The sequence below is a fragment of the Podarcis filfolensis genome (assembly GCF_964270895.1).
Source record: "Podarcis filfolensis genome assembly, chromosome: W".
In the NCBI taxonomy this organism is placed as follows: domain Eukaryota; kingdom Metazoa; phylum Chordata; class Lepidosauria; order Squamata; family Lacertidae; genus Podarcis; species Podarcis filfolensis.
In genome coordinates, this window is record NC_139619.1 from 19,749,317 (window position 1) to 19,767,864 (window position 18,548).

The 18,548-nt window shown below is 48.9% G+C and overlaps 1 protein-coding gene and 1 long non-coding RNA gene across 2 annotated transcripts in view; both read right to left on the reverse strand.

Annotated features, from left to right (window-relative positions):
• Positions 1 to 6,821: 6,821 nt before the first annotated feature.
• Positions 6,822 to 18,548, reverse strand: part of LOC310753767 (inositol polyphosphate 5-phosphatase OCRL-like) — a gene marked incomplete at both ends in the record, with an annotated part of 157,688 nt that continues 145,961 nt past the window's right edge. The window contains 3 exon segments of the mRNA XM_083595109.1: positions 6,822 to 6,925; positions 7,009 to 7,120; positions 7,936 to 8,063. Of these exon segments, the coding sequence (XP_083451235.1) occupies positions 6,822 to 6,925; positions 7,009 to 7,120; positions 7,936 to 8,063 (344 nt within the window).
• On the reverse strand, positions 9,413 to 14,952 carry LOC310753883. The gene is made up of 3 exons (XR_014543488.1): positions 14,799 to 14,952; positions 14,402 to 14,425; positions 9,413 to 9,468 (listed from the first exon to the last, which is right to left on the reverse strand). It is a non-coding gene; the product is annotated as an uncharacterized lncRNA (long non-coding RNA).

Consider the following 18,548-nt stretch of genomic DNA (forward strand, 5'->3'; position numbering starts at 1 on the left):
TCCAAAATTAATTTTCTTTCTAATCTAGCTTGAAACATCTTAATTCCTATCCTTACATATTTAAATCCTAAGCCTATCTCGTATTTGCAAGCTTTTCCAATTAGGTTATCTTGACATATTTAGCTAAATAATCTTTGAATTTTGTCCATTCTTCCTGGTACTCCTCCTCCTTCTGGTCGCGGACTCTTCCCGTCAGGTCGGCTAGCCCCGGGATGTGACTAGATGCTTGTAATGTATGCCAGGCAATCTGGCACAAGTGGGTAGGGTTGCCATCCGCCCGGAATTGCCGGGATTTGGCCGTTGGAAACAAGTGCCCATGCGGGAAACGCTTGAATGTCCAGGAAAATCCAAACGTATAGCAATTCTACACGTGGGGAGTAGGGACACAAGCGCAAATCAGAATAAAGCAAAGGCTGGGAAAGTTCAAACAGAAACCCACATCCACACACCCCCACACACCCACACACACACTATTCCTCAAGATTTGTGTTTAAGACACAGGATCATAGAATTGTGGAGTTGGAAGGGACACCGAGGACCATCTAGTTCCCTTATTCCCAATCAGGGGTCCGTGGCCCTTGCCTCCCTCCAACTAATTTTCTCTCATTTTGGCATGGCAATAGCATACATTTTATGGGCGGTCTTGTTGTTTTTAGTATACCTAAAATCCTTTGCTTATTACCCCACATTTTGTTCAAAAAATTGCTTTGCAGAGGTAACTACCATAGAGTTATCAAATTTTTCAAAAGTAGGGGGTCTGCGGCTTGGCTTTTGAAAAATAAGGGGTCCTCAGTAACCAGCCAATTAGGAACCACTGATCTAGTTCCATCCCCTACAATGCAGGAATAATGCAGTTGGCCTATACAGGGATCAAACTTATGACCTTGGCATTATCAGCAGCCCGCTCTGAACATCTGCGTCACCTTCAGAGTTGTTGTTGTGGGAGCTGTAGTTCACCAAAGTAAATATTGAAAGGATCCTCTTTTCACATCAAGGACAGACCATGTCAAACATCTACCTTATGCACAAAATTGACTCCCAAGCTCTTCTTGTGTTTTAAGACGCTGGGATGTGGGGAGCCGGAAATTCCACTGGGCGGGCAGAAGCCCCTTTTGTGACTCAAAAGAGCTCTGTCTTCAACCCCAATTTTAGTTTGGAAAACTCCTCCCTTTTCCTTTAACACACTCCCCTCCCCCCACTTTCCTTCATTCCACTCTTTTCCATATCGAAAGCAATTTCTAATGTCCACTGCCAGGACCAGCTGAGGATGTTCTTGCTTGAGGCAGAAACACCCTGAGCCTTGCCTCTGCTTCTCCTTTAGGAAAGGAGGCTGGAGAGGAGCAGCTTGTGTTGGCAAAACCCTCACAAGGGCCCGACCGTGGTCACAATAGTGGCATGGCTGCAAGCATGGTACTCTATGGACCTTGATCTGCCCCCCCTTGAGCCAATGGCCTCGCAACGCCTCATGCGCAGGTTGGCCCTGCCAATTCCTAGGGTGCCCAGTTGGATTATTTCAGTGGGGAAGGGGGAAGTTCCCAATCCCGTTCCACTGCTCTCCGCCTGCTCCCCCCCCTCAAAGTGATCCATCTAGCCTCCACTCCATCCCACTTCAAATGAAAATAAATAATAAAAGAGCTCCCATCCAGACTCTGCAGTCTCCATAGCTGCTCTCAGAGCTCCAGTCTCCTTTGGTCATTTTGGGGACTCCCTTGAGAAGAACAAGTGGACATCTAGGAGTTGCTGTTGGTGGTGGTGGCGGGAGCAGGGCTCAGCTCCTCCTGCTCTTAAGTGTGCTCTGCTCAGTTCTGCAGCCTTATCCCTTGGCACCAGGTGCACATATGCTCTCATAACCCCCTCAAGCCAAGCCCAGTTCTTTTTCTTCCTCTGTTCTCCCTCCTACCACTGAGCCCTGGAGACAAAGCTTAATGGGGAGAGGGGAGGGCAGACCTCCCCTCAAGAGTCTATGCAATAATTCGCAGCCAGCTGCTGCTGGGCTGAAACTTGCAAGCTGCAAGCAGTATGAGGAAGGAGAGCAATTGAGAAACACCTTGGGGAAGCAATGTAGCCCTCTTTCTGCACCTGCAAGCCTTGTTGTGAAGAGCGAAGTCAGATTCCATGGTATCTGCACGACCTGATGCCCCATGCAGCACCCCCTCTCCACAGCCTCTCCCTCATATGGATATATGGAGAAACGTGACTCAAAGAAGTAGGAGGCCCAGGGTTCGCTCGGATTGTTTAGAAATACGCAATCGCTTTGAGGTCCTCTCCCCTAGCATGGAAGACGAAGAGCAGACTCCATTTGAGGATCTCTCCCTCATTACAGTCGATCAGGTATATGAAGACGAGCAGCAAAGTCAGTCCTCAGGGAATGTGCAGGCGACCGTGGAGCGGACAGCTCACGGAAGAACCCCGACCAGACCTAAGAGGAGGCGTGTAGTGGTGATAGGGGATTCCCTACTGAGGGGAACAGAAGCAGTTATCTGTGGGCCTGACAAGATGTCTCGGGAAGTGTGCTGTCTCCCCGGGGCTAAGATCCAAGATGTAACTGAACGACTGCAAGGAATCATAAAACCCACTGACAAATACCCCTTCCTCTTGGTTCATGTGGGAACCAATGACACTGCAAGCAATAGCCTCCAGAAGATCAAAAGAGATTACGAGGCTCTGGGCAGGAAATTGAAGCAATTAAATGCACAAATTGTCATCTCATCTGTCCTCCCAGTTGAACGACGTGGCCCAGGGAGAGAGGGAAAAATAGTGGAAGTGAACAACTGGCTTCGCAAATGGTGTAAACAGGAACGGTTTGGATTCTTAGATCACGGAATGCAGTTTCTTGAAGATGGACTTCTGGCAAGCGATGGGCTGCACCTCACAACGGTTGGGAGGAATGTTTTTGCAAAAAATCTCAGAAACCTCATCAGGAGGGCTTTAAACTGACTAATGTGGGGGAGGGAGACAGTGGTCCTGAAGGTAGGAGTCTATCAATTGATGAAGATGATCATCCAAATGTCATAGACCGAATGGAGCAAACAGCACGCAGACCTAGTGGTGGGAGGAAAAAATCCTTAAATAAGAGACACGGGGGAATGATTAATGGACTTCAATGTCTGTACACTAATGCGCAAAGCATGGGAAATAAACAAGATGAGCTTGAGCTCTTGGTGCAGCAAACTAAATATGACATAATAGGAATCACTGAAACCTGGTGGGATAAGTCCCACGATTGGAATGTAATAATGGAGGGATACAATCTATTTCAGAGAAACAGACCAGACAAGAAAGGAGGAGGAGTGGCGTTATATGTCAGGGACGTGTATACCTGTGAAGAGATCCAAGATTTAGAACCTCAAAGCCAAAGTGAGAGCATTTGGGTCAAAATTAAGGGAGAGAAGAATAACAGTGACCTCATTGTGGGAGTTTACTATAGATCCCCAAGCCAAACGGAGGACATAGATGATGCCTTCCTGGAACAGATGGCCAAGCATGCAAAAGGAAGGGAGATAGTAGTAATGGGGGACTTCAATTACCCGGATATTTGTTGGATGTCAAACTCAGCCAAGAGCATAAGGTCAAACAGATTCCTCACTGGCCTTGCAGACAACTTCATTGTCCAGAAAGTGGGAGAAGCAACAAGAGGAACAGCCATTTTAGATCTGGTCCTAACCAATGTTGATGACCTGGTTAGTGGGGTAGAAGTGGAAGGATCATTAGGCGCGAGTGATCATGCTCTTCTGAAGTTTACTATACAGCGGAAAGGAGCAGCCAAGCATACTAGGACTCAATTTCTTGACTTTAAGAAAGCCGACTTCATAAAACTTAGGGAAGTGCTGGGTGAGATCCCATGGACAGTAATACTAAAAGGAAAGGGAGTTCATGATGGCTGGGAGTTTGTTAAGAGGGAGATAGTAAAAGCACAACTTCAGGCAATACCAATGAGACGGAAACATGGAAGGTGCCTAAAGAAGCCAGGGTGGCTATCTAAAGAACTTTTAACTGAGTTAAGATTAAAAAAGGATGTGTACAAAAAATGGAAAAGGGGGGAAACCACCAAAGAGGAATTCAAACAAATAGCCAGCACGTGTAGACACAAAGTCAGAAAAGCTAAAGCACAGAATGAACTCAGGCTTGCTAGAGAGGTTAAAAGCAACAAAAAAGGCTTTTATGGGTATGTTCGTAGCAAAAGGAAGAACAAAGAAACAGTGGGGTCACTCAGAGGAGAAGATGGTGAAATGCAAACAGGGGACACAGAAAGGGCTGAACTCCTCAATGCCTTCTTTGCCTCAGTCTTCTCCGATAAAGAAAACAATGCCCGACCTGAAGAATTTGGAGCAAATGATTCAGCAGAGGAAACACAGCCCAGAATAACTAAGGAGATAGTACAAGAATACTTGGCTAGTCTAGATGTATTCAAGTCTCCAGGGCCAGATGAACTGCATCCAAGAGTATTAAAAGAACTGGCAGATGTGATTTCAGAACCACTGGCAGTCATCTTTGAGAATTCCTGGAGAACAGGCGAAGTCCCGGCAGACTGGAGGAGGGCAAATGTTGTCCCTATTTTCAAAAAGGGGAAAAGAGAGGACCCAAATAATTACCGCCCAGTCAGTCTGACATCAATACCAGGGAAGATTCTGGAGCAGATCATTAAGCAAACAGTCTGTGAGCACCTAGAAAGGAATGCTGTGATCACCAATAGTCAGCATGGATTTCTGAAAAATAAGTCATGTCAGACGAACCTGATCTCGTTTTTTGACAGAATTACAAGCCTGGTAGATGAAGGGAACGCAGTGGATGTAGCCTACCTTGATTTCAGCAAGGCATTTGACAAGGTGCCCCATGATATTCTTGTAAAGAAGCTGGTAAAATGCGGTCTTGACTATGCTACCACTCAGTGGATTTGTAACTGGCTGACTGACCGAACCCAAAGGGTGCTCATCAATGGTTCCTCTTCATCCTGGAGAAGAGTGACTAGTGGGGTGCCACAGGGTTCTGTCTTGGGCCCGGTCTTATTCAACATCTTTATCAACGACTTGGATGATGGACTCAAGGGCATCCTGATCAAATTTGCAGATGACACCAAACTGGGAGGGGTGGCTAACACCCCAGAGGACAGGATCACACTTCAAAACGACCTTGACAGATTAGAGAACTGGGCCAAAACAAACAAGATGAATTTTAACAGGGAGAAATGTAAAGTATTGCACTTGGGCAAAAAAAATGAGAGGCACAAATACAAGATGGGTGACACCTGGCTTGAGAGCAGTACATGTGAAAAGGATCTAGGAGTCTTGGTTGACCACAAACTTGACATGAGCCAACAGTGTGACGCGGCAGCTAAAAAAGCCAATGCAATTCTGGGCTGCATCAATAGGAGTATAGCATCTAGATCAAGGGAAGTAATAGTGCCACTGTATTCTGCTCTGGTCAGACCTCACCTGGAGTACTGTGTCCAGTTCTGGGCACCACAGTTCAAGAAGGACACTGACAAACTGGAACGTGTCCAGAGGAGGGCAACCAAAATGGTCAAAGGCCTGGAAACGATGCCTTATGAGGAACGGCTAAGGGAGCTGGGCATGTTTAGCCTGGAGAAGAGGAGGTTAAGGGGTGATATGATAGCCATGTTCAAATATATAAAAGGATGTCACATAGAGGAGGGAGAAAGGTTGTTTTCTGCTGCTCCAGAGAAGCGGACACGGAGCAATGGATCCAAACTACAAGAAAGAAGATTCCACCTAAACATTAGGAAGAACTTCCTGACAGTAAGAGCTGTTCGGCAGTGGAATTTGCTGCCAAGGAGTGTGGTGGAGTCTCCTTCTTTGGAGGTCTTTAAGCAGAGGCTTGACAACCATATGTCAGGAGTGCTCTGATGGTGTTTCCTGCTTGGCAGGGGGTTGGACTCGATGGCCCTTGTGGTCTCTTCCAACTCTATGATTCTATGATTCTATGATTCTATGATTCATGTGTGCTGCGAGGGCCCAAGGCAGCTACATTTGGAAAGTCTGCCTGAGCTTCAGAGCAGTGGAGAAACCAGCAAAGGCAAGTGTAGCTCCCCTCCAAACACCAGAACAATCTCTGCACAACGGATCTTTCATTTTGAAACAACCGTTTTCCAATAAATTAAGAGTGTCTGTGCACCAAGTACAGGAACCCAGGATAGAAAAGCAGAAAGACAAAGTTGCAGAACTTGGGGTCGGGTGGGGAGCCTAACCCAACCCAGCTGTACCCACTGCCTCAGCTCCCCTCCTGCTGCCCAGCCTGCGCCCCCTCCTCCTCCCTGGTCCCTTTAGGCAGTGCTTAGTGTCTTATGAAGAATGAACACCCTAGAACTCTACTTGGCAGAATGAGGACAGATAGCTGAACTATAGAGAGCAGGCTAAGGCGTACGTGGGCCACAGTGGCTGCCCTGCCCCTTCTTGATGAGCATCAAGGCTGGGGGGACAGAGAAAGAGGTCCTGCAATCCCAGGACAGGACAGGAATCCTTATGCCTGGTACCCACCAAGAGTAGCACATGCTCAGCTGCAGCAGAAGGGGAGAGCGTGGACTACTGCGCAGGGACTGAGAGCAGCAGTGGTGGTAGTAGGATGGGCGGGGGAATGACTGTCCTCCAACAGGGTCCCTCCCCAAGCACCCTGAACCTGCTGCCAATGCCCTGGAACCATGTGGAAAGCCAAGTGTGCAACCGTGTCAGGAGTCAAGAGGAAAAGGTGGAAAGGGCGAAGCACAGGGAAGGGAGCTGGCACATGGCAAGATGGCACAAGGGGAAGGGCAGGCACCAGAGAACAGAGGCTGGGCCTTGCCTCTTCCCTCCCCACTTCGTCTCCAGTCACGCTTGGCACCTTTCGTAGTCATCCGCCCCCAGGAGGAAGCCGATGGCACTCGGCAGAACGTTGGGCAGAGGCCGTAGCAGGAGGCTGGCGAAGAGGGTGGCTGCAGGGAAGCGAAAACATTTGCATGAGAGGAGGCGGGAGCAGGAGGAAGGCCAGCTCCCAGCCAGGACAGGCAGGCCTTACCTAGCATGTTGCCACTGACGTTGTTGCTCTCAGAGTATTTCAGCAGCTCCCGCAGGAAAGCCACCACGAAGCGGAACACGTTCTGGTGCGACCGCGGCAACTGGCAGATCACCTGCAAGACAGGGAGGGGCGGTTTGGAGTTTCAGTGCAGAGCTTTGCTAGAGGAGGGGCATGGATCACTAGCACGGTGTACTTGTTATGTTTGCAGGTTTAGACCTGGCATAAAAAAAAGAATGTTTAAAATGGTAACCGGACTAGAACTCTGCTGGGAACTTTGGGGAATAATACAACTGTAGAGTCAGAAGGGACCACGAGGGTTAACTAATCGAGTCCCCTGCAATGCCTAAGGTGGGGCTCGAACTCAGGACACTGAGATGAAGAGTCTTATGCTCTACCAACTGAGATATCTTGGGGGAAGGGCCATAGCTCTGCAGTAAACCACCTGCTTTTCATGCAGAAAGTCTCAGGCTCCACCCCCAGCATCTCCCAGGAGGGTAGGGAACATCCCTTGTCTGAAATCCTGGAGAGCCACTGCTTGTCAATTTCGACAATACTGAGCTAGATGACCCAGTATATGGCCGCTTCCTGGGTTGGAAATTCAAGCGAGTTTCACTGAAACAGGTGGGCTATTGTTACAAGTCCTGGTCAGAAAGCAAAAAGGCAACATGTGCGCACCCCACCCCCCTTCACAACCGAGAGGGATGGTTATCAAAGGAGACATCAGCAACCTCTGCAGTTAACAAGGCTTCCCAGACCAGACTAGCCCTCCTGCCAGTGTGCAGGTTTACTGGCTTTCAGGGATGTTTTAGTGGATTTCCTGTTACTCGCGGCAACATTTGGACTAGATGACTTTGGAAATCCCTTCTGATTCTATGCTTCTGTACACACCACAGACCAGCCAGGAAGAGATGGGGCTCTGGGGCCGACCTGGCGACAGAGGTGGCTGTCATGTGAGCACTCAAGCCAGTGCTGATACAGTTCATAGCAAAGGACTGGTTCTGGCACTGCCTCCAGGAAGATGAGCAGAGCTTCGGCCACCGAGTGGTCACTGCCAGCTATTGACAGCCTGGCAACGGAAGTGTTCTGTCCTGTTACCTGCAGCCTGCCTCCTTCCCAGGCTGGTCCAAAGCAAGAAGCTTGGTCCTTATACATCTGGGCCCACCTTGCAAGTTTCCCCTTTTGGCGCAAGGTGGACCTTGAACCCGCAGCCCTGAAATTAAGAGTGTCACGCTCTACCAACTGAGCCACCCCACTGTAATTATCCCACACCTCCCCTCTTGACGAAGCTGCCTGCAAAGCTGATCTGCCGAGGAAATGTCCTTCTGCAGGCATGGTTTCAATCCAAACAACAAATACTAGTGGTCAACTCCAAAAGTGCGGTCAACAAACCCTGCTTGCCAAAGAACAATTGAACGCACCCTTGAAGCTCCTTTGCAGCCATGTCTTTACCTTGACACCACATATGATGCTAGATGTGGGGCCTGCGGGCCTGTCAAGATTCCCCACCTCTGCTCTATCTAGCCAGGATGATGTTTTCAAATGGGGGTTAAAGCTGTGAAGCTGTTTGGATGCATGACTGGACTTGACTGTGGGCATTTCATTGTGCTGTGTCCCAGAGCCTTAAGGATGGGCTGGCCTAGGAACCTAAGCCACCAGGTATATAAAAGTGAGGTCCACTCCAGCCAAGAGCGAAAGAAAACCACCAAGCAGCCCTGCTCCCCAACAATGCCCCCCAAAGAGGATACGGATCGTCTGGGGAATGCTGGTGTCCAGGCACTCAGTTATCTCCTGCAGCTCGTCCTGCATGCCCGGGGTCTGGAAGAGGTCCTCCTGAAGCAGAGTATCACCCATGCGTTAGGAAGGGATGAGGTACATCCTGGATAGCATGAAGAACAATCCAGCCCTGGGGTGCATAATGTGAGGTCGAGGAATGCCATAATGGAGAGAAGCCCATCACCAAGAGAGCTGGCACAAGGGCTGAGAATTGTATCCCGCCTGCTTTCCACAGTAGCATTCCTACTACCCTTCTCATGATTTGGGGCAATGGGAGAGTGAAATCATTCCCCGCGTCTTCTAGTGACGAGTCTCAGAGAGCCGCTTTGCTAGGGATAGACAGACAATGGTTGGGAACACTTGGGTTCTTCTGAACCGCTCTAAGGAATAGTATATGCTGGATGTCCCACCCGCTGCCGCTCCACCAAGGTGCCACTATACTCACAGCAGGAGCTTGTAAGAGCGAGTCGGTAGCTAAGATATAAATCAATTGGGACGTTTGGAACCTGCACACCCCAAAACTGGTACTGGATTCCAGCCCACACCCATCCTTTCAATGGTACCGTCCCCCTCAGCTCATCTGGTGGCAGGCATTCTTGAAGAGGTGGTCCACCAAAAGCCATATCTCCTTGGCCGCTCAGTGGAGTCATCACCATCCTGGGGTACGATATCCAGAAACTGCTTCTCCTGGAGGTCCAATGACAAGCGGGACTGGCGTGAGAGCCTGACAGAATGTGTGCCTGTATGCATTCTTTCCTTGCTCCGGCTGGGTGGACAAGTCTTGCCCTCTGAGGCCACAACTAGGGCTGGGCGATAGCTGGCTTTCAACACGGTGATATATCACTAGCTAAACATTGCAATACACCAATATATCACAATGTCTGAAATAAGATGGAGCTATGTAGAGGCATTGGCTGGCTTCACGGTTTTCCCCGCATTGTGATTTCTGCTGCCCCCTGCAGGAGGGCAGGGGAAAGCTGAACCGGCAGAGTCCACAGGGGCTGCAGGAATCTAGAGAAGCATTGTCTGGCTTCACAGTTTCCCCCCACATGGTGTTTTTTGCATAGTACACACACACATCATGATTCGCAATATATTGCCAGGTCAGAAATTATGAAACCAGTCTCACTATCTAGACTTCAAGCTGATTTGAAAATATATCTATATTGACATATCGCCCGGCCCTAGCCACAGCAAGCATCTCAAGTGGGGAAACAAAAAACAAATTGCTTGCACCCCAAATCCAAGCTCCCCCTCCCCCTATTAATATGCAGCTAGTAATCCTCCCACTCCGGATGTGCAGTTCACCCAAAAGCTTACTAAATATGCAGCTGTGGACATGGGGTTTGGCTAGAGAGCCAGTGTGGTGTAGTGGTTAAGAGCGATAGACTCGTAATCTGGGGAACCGGGTTCGCGTCTCCGCTCCTCCACATGCAGCTGCTGGCTGACCTTGGGCCAGTCACACTTCTCTAAAGTCTCTCAGCCCCACTCGCCTCACAGAGTGTTTATTGGGGAGGAAGGTAAAGGAGAATGTTAGCCGCTTTGAGACTCCTTCGGGTAGTGATAAAGCGGGATATCAAATCCAAACTTCTCTTCTTCTAACATTTTATTTAAATTGTTGGAACCTGCCCTGGGACCTTAGGGTGAAGGGCAGGAAATAAGTAACAAAAACAGCAACAGAACATGGATGGGTCTTCATAGGTTGATGGGCTGCAGCCCCAGCCAGCATGATGAGATGATGGGGTCACATGTTCACCACCCCTTGTCTAGAGCACGTTGCAGAGGCAGTGGTAGAAACTGAACAACAGCTGGAGCCCCAGCCCACGACTTTGTATGATTCAGCAGAGGAAACACAGCCCAGAATAACTAAGGAGATAGTACAAGAATACTTGGCTAGTCTAGATGTATTCAAGTCTCCAGGGCCAGATGAACTGCATCCAAGAGTATTAAAAGAACTGGCAGATGTGATTTCAGAACCACTGGCAGTCATCTTTGAGAATTCCTGGAGAACAGGCGAAGTCCCGGCAGACTGGAGGAGGGCAAATGTTGTCCCTATTTTCAAAAAGGGGAAAAGAGAGGACCCAAATAATTACCGCCCAGTCAGTCTGACATCAATACCAGGGAAGATTCTGGAGCAGATCATTAAGCAAACAGTCTGTGAGCACCTAGAAAGGAATGCTGTGATCACCAATAGTCAGCATGGATTTCTGAAAAATAAGTCATGTCAGACGAACCTGATCTCGTTTTTTGACAGAATTACAAGCCTGGTAGATGAAGGGAACGCAGTGGATGTAGCCTACCTTGATTTCAGCAAGGCATTTGACAAGGTGCCCCATGATATTCTTGTAAAGAAGCTGGTAAAATGTGGTCTTGACTATGCTACCACTCAGTGGATTTGTAACTGGCTGACTGACCGAACCCAAAGGGTGCTCATCAATGGTTCCTCTTCATCCTGGAGAAGAGTGACTAGTGGGGTGCCACAGGGTTCTGTCTTGGGCCCGGTCTTATTCAACATCTTTATCAACGACTTGGATGATGGACTCAAGGGCATCCTGATCAAATTTGCAGATGACACCAAACTGGGAGGGGTGGCTAACACCCCAGAGGACAGGATCACACTTCAAAACGACCTTGACAGATTAGAGAACTGGGCCAAAACAAACAAGATGAATTTTAACAGGGAGAAATGTAAAGTATTGCACTTGGGCAAAAAAAATGAGAGGCACAAATACAAGATGGGTGACACCTGGCTTGAGAGCAGTACATGTGAAAAGGATCTAGGAGTCTTGGTTGACCACAAACTTGACATGAGCCAACAGTGTGACGCGGCAGCTAAAAAAGCCAATGCAATTCTGGGCTGCATCAATAGGAGTATAGCATCTAGATCAAGGGAAGTAATAGTGCCACTGTATTCTGCTCTGGTCAGACCTCACCTGGAGTACTGTGTCCAGTTCTGGGCACCACAGTTCAAGAAGGACACTGACAAACTGGAACGTGTCCAGAGGAGGGCAACCAAAATGGTCAAAGGCCTGGAAACGATGCCTTATGAGGAACGGCTAAGGGAGCTGGGCATGTTTAGCCTGGAGAAGAGGAGATTAAGGGGTGATATGATAGCCATGTTCAAATATATAAAAGGATGTCACATAGAGGAGGGAGAAAGGTTGTTTTCTGCTGCTCCAGAGAAGCGGACACGGAGCAATGGATCCAAACTACAAGAAAGAAGATTCCACCTAAACATTAGGAAGAACTTCCTGACAGTAAGAGCTGTTCGACAGTGGAATTTGCTGCCAAGGAGTGTGGTGGAGTCTCCTTCTTTGGAGGTCTTTAAGCAGAGGCTTGACAACCATATGTCAGGAGTGCTCTGATGGTGTTTCCTGCTTGGCAGGGGGTTGGACTCGATGGCCCTTGTGGTCTCTTCCAACTCTATGATTCTATGATTCTATGATTCTATTCTATGATTCAATGCAGCACAAAGCAGCTGGTGAACCATGCCTCCGGCCTCCTTCCCATCTTCCTCTCCAGAAATGTTCAGGGTGGTTAGTTCTATCTCAAGCTATCACATTCAAGAGAAAGAGAAAGAGAGGAGGGGGGAGCAAGAGAGCTTTAGGAGCACAGCAATGGCAAGCAGCCCATCACTAAAAGGAGTTGGCAAGGATGGAGAATTTGATCCCCTCATCCCCAGGGCAGCTGTTGATTAGGACCCAGTTCATCCCCCCTCCCCCGCCGCCAATACTCCCCGCCCCTGTCTTGAGAGAGAGAGAGAGAGGGTGTGTGTGTGTACTGGTGTGGGGAATGACACATGCTGTATCAGAGTCTTAGTGCAAGAGTAGCTGGTGCATGCTAAAGAACACAGGAGCGTTGCTGGGTTAGATCAGCATTTTGTCATAGCTGTCAACTTACAGATTTGAAAATAAGGGACCAGCAGTCTTGAAAATAAGGGACCAGCAGCCAAAATAAGGGACCTGCAGCCTCACCTGTTCCAGGCACTCCAGTCTTCCTGTCCTCCTGCAGTCTGGTCAAACTCACGCTGGTAGCTTCGAGAACACCGTCCAACCAACTTTGTAACCAGAGGTTCAACTGAATAGAATCTGAATCACATGCACCACAAGGCCTATGCAGCCTCAGCTTAAGATGGCTCCCCGGCCTGGCTTTGCACTGCAAAGTTTGTAGCAGCACGTGCAACAAAATGGCGTCCAGCATTCAAAAACCCCCTCAGCTTGCATTAACTAGCCACACAGAATGCATGCAAGCTCCACCCCCCAGTCATTCTTAGACTTCTTATTGGGTGAGCAACACAGTCAAGCAACACAATTGGAGCCTCCCTCCTCCCTGGCCGGCAGGGAGGGAGGGAGAGGAGCTGCTTCCTTTGAAATTTAAGGGACATCCATCAATAAGGGACAGCAGCGGGACATGGCGCTGGAATAAGGGACTGTCCCTTCAAATAAGGGACACTTGACAGCTATGCATTTTGTTCCCACAATGGCCAACCACATGCCCTTGGGAGTCCATAGGGACACGGGGACACTAGCACTCTGTCCATAATGTTCCCCAGAAACTGGTAATCAAAAGCATGTGGTTTGTGATAACAGTGGCAAGAAATAGCCCTGACCGGTAGCCACTGATAAACATATCCTCCATGATTCTAAATGTCTACAGCTGTCCAAATTGACAGTCACCACTGTCTCCTTGTGGCTATGATAATACACCCAAGTAGATATGATTTCGAGAGGAGTGACATTTCCCTGAGCCACCCCAAAGCAGCCACTACCGCTTCCCAAATGCCAGTGCTCAGGTGGTAAGAGTAAGCCAGAGTGGCATAGTCTGTGCAGCAGTTGCTGAGCACAGAGACAAGGAGAAAACTGGCTCTTGGGGCCAGAGGGGGCTGGCGCCTGCATCATGAGACTGGGCTTTCTGCCTCCTGTGCTGCCAATCGCAAGCAGACCCAGAGTCAAGCAGTGCAAAATCAGTTACAAGCAGTGATGTCAAATTCTGGTTTCATCTCCGTTCTCCTCTGCCGAGTTCTACAAGGGCCACGTTGAGACTAGGGAAGAGACCAAAGCAGAGAGCTAGAGCCACCACCTGGACTGGATTTGAGTCAGAAGGCAGGCAGGTGCGGGTTGCCTGAGAGGAAAGTCAGGTTGGTGGGGTAGTGCCTGGTTTGCCCTAAGGGACCAGCTGCCACTGCATGGAGCAGCTGCTGATCGTTGAGAAGGGCAACTCCATTTACGTGCCTTCGAGGCACATGCACACTGCCGCAAAGTTGGAAGGGGCACTTGAAGGGGCGAAAATGTCCCCCCCCCCAAGAGCACAAAAGCGGCAAAGCGGCATGGAAACAGCATCTCGACTCCCTCCCAGGAGCTTTGGCACCGACCTTTCAGGCCTGTGGAGAGTTGGAGCAAGGAGTTTTGCAGGGAGGCTGTTGGTTTTCAAAAGGCCTTTCAAAAGGGCTCCCGGAAGTTTAGAGGGTGTTTGCAGGCTTTTCCAATGCTGTCCCCAATATACGCAATTTCATTTAAACGCACGGTACCTCGGAACGCAACCCCCGTGTAAACGGGGCGTTGCCTGTACCTGATTTGAGCCCGCTACAAGAACATCTAGAAGATAGCAAACCAACTGTTACCTTTTCTAGGAAGCTGTCTTCTCCCTGAGATCAGAGGAGGAAGGCAAGAGCAAAAGACAACCAAGGGTGTTAATGGCACAGGCCCTGAGAAGAGAAAGAAACAGCCCGTTGGCTGAACAGTATCTGGGCAGATGGCAGGGAAATGCACACGGTTCAGTGGCCCTGCGAAAGGGCAGGTGGGAGGACCAGAACCTGGGATGACTCAGTCAAGGCAAACAAAGGGCATGAACAGCACACAGGAAGCGGATGCACAGCTACAGAAGCTGAATGCAGCGGAGGACCCCTAGCCCCCACATTTCTGAGTGGAAGAGCAGCTGTTTTTCAAGCAGGCAAGCAGAGTGGGAAGGGTAGACATCCAGCACATGAACCTGCCAGGTAAATCAACCCCTTTCCCTACCAGGTCAATAAGTCTGGTGACGGGAACTTCGCCAATCGGCTGCCTCATCCAGCACAAGGCTTCCAAGGCGGTCCCGAAGCAGCTTGGTAGGTAGCTCCCACTGATGGTGAGGAAATAGTCCTTGCCACGGTCAAGGTGAAGGACAAAGATAGCCTCAATCTTCTCTTCCTTGCTGACGTACACATCCAGGGAAATGTCCACCGTCTCACCTAAAACGGGAGGAGGTCAGGTAGATACACTCTTTGGCACAGCCAAGTTGGCTTGTCTGTAAATTAAAAGTTAAGACGGTGAATAATTGAGCAGAAGGACACAATAGGAGGCTGCTGGATCAGGCCAATGGCCCATCTAGTACAGCATCCTGTTCTCACAGGTGTATGGGGGAAACCTTAACTTCAAGAATTAGGAAAAGAAGCGACTCAGTTCCCACCCCCACCCCACTTTCCTCTCTAGTCCTCCGAAGCAGCAGCTGCACAGAAGATGGTGACAGGATACTGGGGGGTGAGAGAAAGTGATCCTAACAAAAGAATATAAAAAGGGAAAGGATTTTTGCGCCCCCAATGTAACTTTCTTTTTTAGTTTACATTTCATTGAGTTTTTAAAAGTTTGCCTAGTTCTATATGTTCCCCAAGATATTTTTGTGCCTCCACAACATAAAAATATGCATTGTTTTAAATAAGTAATTTTTGGACGGACTGCTCTCACTGGTTCCCTGCGATGCCAAAAGGTGTCAAGGAGATAAGTACCGTAACTATACAACCTTTAGGGAAGTTTTTAAAGTTTTATGATGGTTTTGCATATGTTGGAAGTCTGAGGCTGCCCCCCTTGCCTTCCTTGCAGCATCCTTCTCAAAGGGCTTCTTCCAATAGATTTATTGCTTTATTGTTTGGCACCCAGCCACGCTCCCCTGCGAGTCTCTGCAGCTTCTGTTTACGCAGTGTGGCTTTGGAGCGGTCGTAAAGCAATTAGCAGAATTACACAGCGTCTGTGTGTGAAAGGGCAGTAAATAAGTCCAGACGTTTCTTCTATCCTAATACCTCTTTATTGGGAAACAAAACAGTGTATTTACAGTCCATAACAGCCATCAGAGTGTATCTGCATTTTCTCTGCGTCCTTCTCTCTCAGCTTGCAGTGAAGCAACAACCTGCTTTCGCTTTCCACTCAGCTCACAGCATTCCAAGCTGCTTACTCACATCCTGGCGTACTTCCCTTGTATGCGCCTCCTCTCAGGCTCAAGGCACAGAAGGTTAACCCTTCACTACACCCAACAGGGCTAAGGCATGACTACGCTCACAGAGTTTAAATCCACCGTAAGGTGCAGCAATCAGGCCTCTGTTTCAACACAAAATACCAATGATCCTTATGCCAAGTGGGAGAAAGGTCATCAACATGATGAACACACAAACCTTGGAGAGAAAAATGTAAAACAAAAAGCATCAGCAATTTAATTGGACTTAATGGAAGTCTCTGCTGATAAGAACATGTGAGCAACGCAGATTTTCCAGACAGATGCAAAACCTAGAGCAGGAAACCTTAGACCTTTAGATATTGCTGGACAGCAGCTATGCTGGGGCTGATGGGAGTCCAACAACATCTGGAGCGTGTGCTGAGCTAGGAAAGCCCTCTAACTGGGAAATTGCAGAGCAGTCCTACTTATTCCAAGGCAACCCTCCAACTTAATTGGGACTTGCTTCTAATTCAGGTTGCACAAACCTGCAACCTTAAAAAGCATTTGCAGAAGTCGCAGTCATCCTATGTTCTTTGCTCCTAACTGCCTGAAAGTGGTTTCTCTAGCCTAGGCTGGGGTATCCCAGACAAAGGAAATAATCAGGGCAATATCCTAAACCACCACATATAACACAAAGATGTCTCTCACCTGGTCGTAGGTCAGAAGTCTCTGAAGCTCATTTTTAGTGATCAGATGACAATGCTGGAAAAAAGCAAAGCAACCACAGCTACAGGCTAGCTCACGGGGTCGGGGGTCGGGGGGCAGCCTGCTGCCACTTCCTGCAATATGTAGTAAGACTGATAACTAGGATTGGGCAGTATGATCATATTAGGCTAGTGCTCTGTGAACTAGACTGGCTCTTGAACTGCTTCCAGGCCCAATTTAGAGCATCCCATTTGGCCTTTAAAGTGTTTCAAGGTTTGGGAAAAGGGTACCAGAAGAAGGCCCACTTATTTTTGCACTGCCTCTCCACTGACTAGAATCTTTAGCAGGGGCAGCCCTTTCCCAGGGAACTCCTGCTCTTTCAAGTATGGCAGGGCCTTTTCAGTCATGGCACCCGACCTTTCAGAATAATCTCCCAAAGAGGTTCACCTGGCCCCTGTTTTGATGTCCTTTCAGCAAAGACTTTTAGAATTTCCCCTGGTTCTTTAATTCATGGGCAGGGCTCTTGTGGCCCTCCAAACCCTGCTGTAGTACACAGGAACATAGGAAGCTACCTTATATTGAGGCAGACCAATGACCCATCAAGCTCAGGACGGACTACATGGACTGGCAGCAGCTTTCAGGCAGAGATCATGCCAAGCCCTAGCTGCCCACACTGGTGACTGAGCCGGGAACCTTCTCCATGCAAAATGGCCGCTCTGCTTTCGCGTTACTGCCCTTAACAAACTGCAACTCCCACCCCGATCACTAGAGAAGTTGCCCACATTTGCTATAATCTAATCTAGTACATCTCTGCCACTCGGTTTATGTTGCTCTCTACTGGCTGCTCTAGTAGAAACCTTAGTGGTGCAGCTGCAGCAGCAGGGATCGCCGACACTGCACCCTCCTGGTGTTGCTGAAGTGGAACTCTCATGAGCCCCAGTCAGCAAGGCCAATTCTTAGCGATTATGGGAATTTTGGTCTATCAACATTTGGAGAGCACTATGCTGCCTGCCATAAAGAAGGCTGATCACTGAAGAATTGATGTTTTTGAATTCTGGTGCCGGAGGAGACTCTTGAGAGTCCCATAGACTGCAAGAAGATCAAACCTATCCATTCTTAAGGAAATCAGCCCTGAGTGCTCACTGGAAGGACAGATCCTGAAGCTGAGGCTCCAATACTTTGGCCACCTCATGAGAAGAGAAGACTCCCTGGAAAAGACTCTGATGTTGGGAAAGATGGAGGGCACAAGGAGAAGGGGACGACAGAGGACGAGATGGTGGGACAGTGTTCTCGAAGCTACCAGCATGAGTTTGACCAAACTGCGGGAGGCAGTGGAAGACAAGAGGGCCTGGCGTGCTCTGGTCCAGGGGGTCACAAAGAGGCGGACTCGACTAAACGACTAAACAACAACAAATGCTGCCTACCCTGAGCTACACACAGGCAGGAAAGTTACAGAAACATGACTCAATTTGCTTCTCCAGATAGCGGAGACCAACAAGTTACATCAGCCAAGGCTCTCTCCCTCCAAGCCCTCGAAACGCACTCGTTTTCATGATTATCAGCTGCGGCAGACCCTGGTCAGGGGGCAGGAAGCTCATCTGGGCACAGATATCCTTGTAATCCTGGTTTCGGTGCTCAAAGTCTTCCACGTGGGCAGCAAGGTGGGAATTGACAACGCAGAAGCTGGTATTGTTGCAGACAAACCTCGCGGCCACACACCCCTTATTACCCTGCAGGAGCAGAGCAAAGATGGCTGTTAGTGAGCAAGCAGGAAAGAGGGGGAAACTGGTTGGCAGAGATTAGAAAAACAGATAGACAGACAGAAAGATCGACGTAGGGAATACCGCTGTCAGGGTCTACTCCCCATCTCCCCCATGATG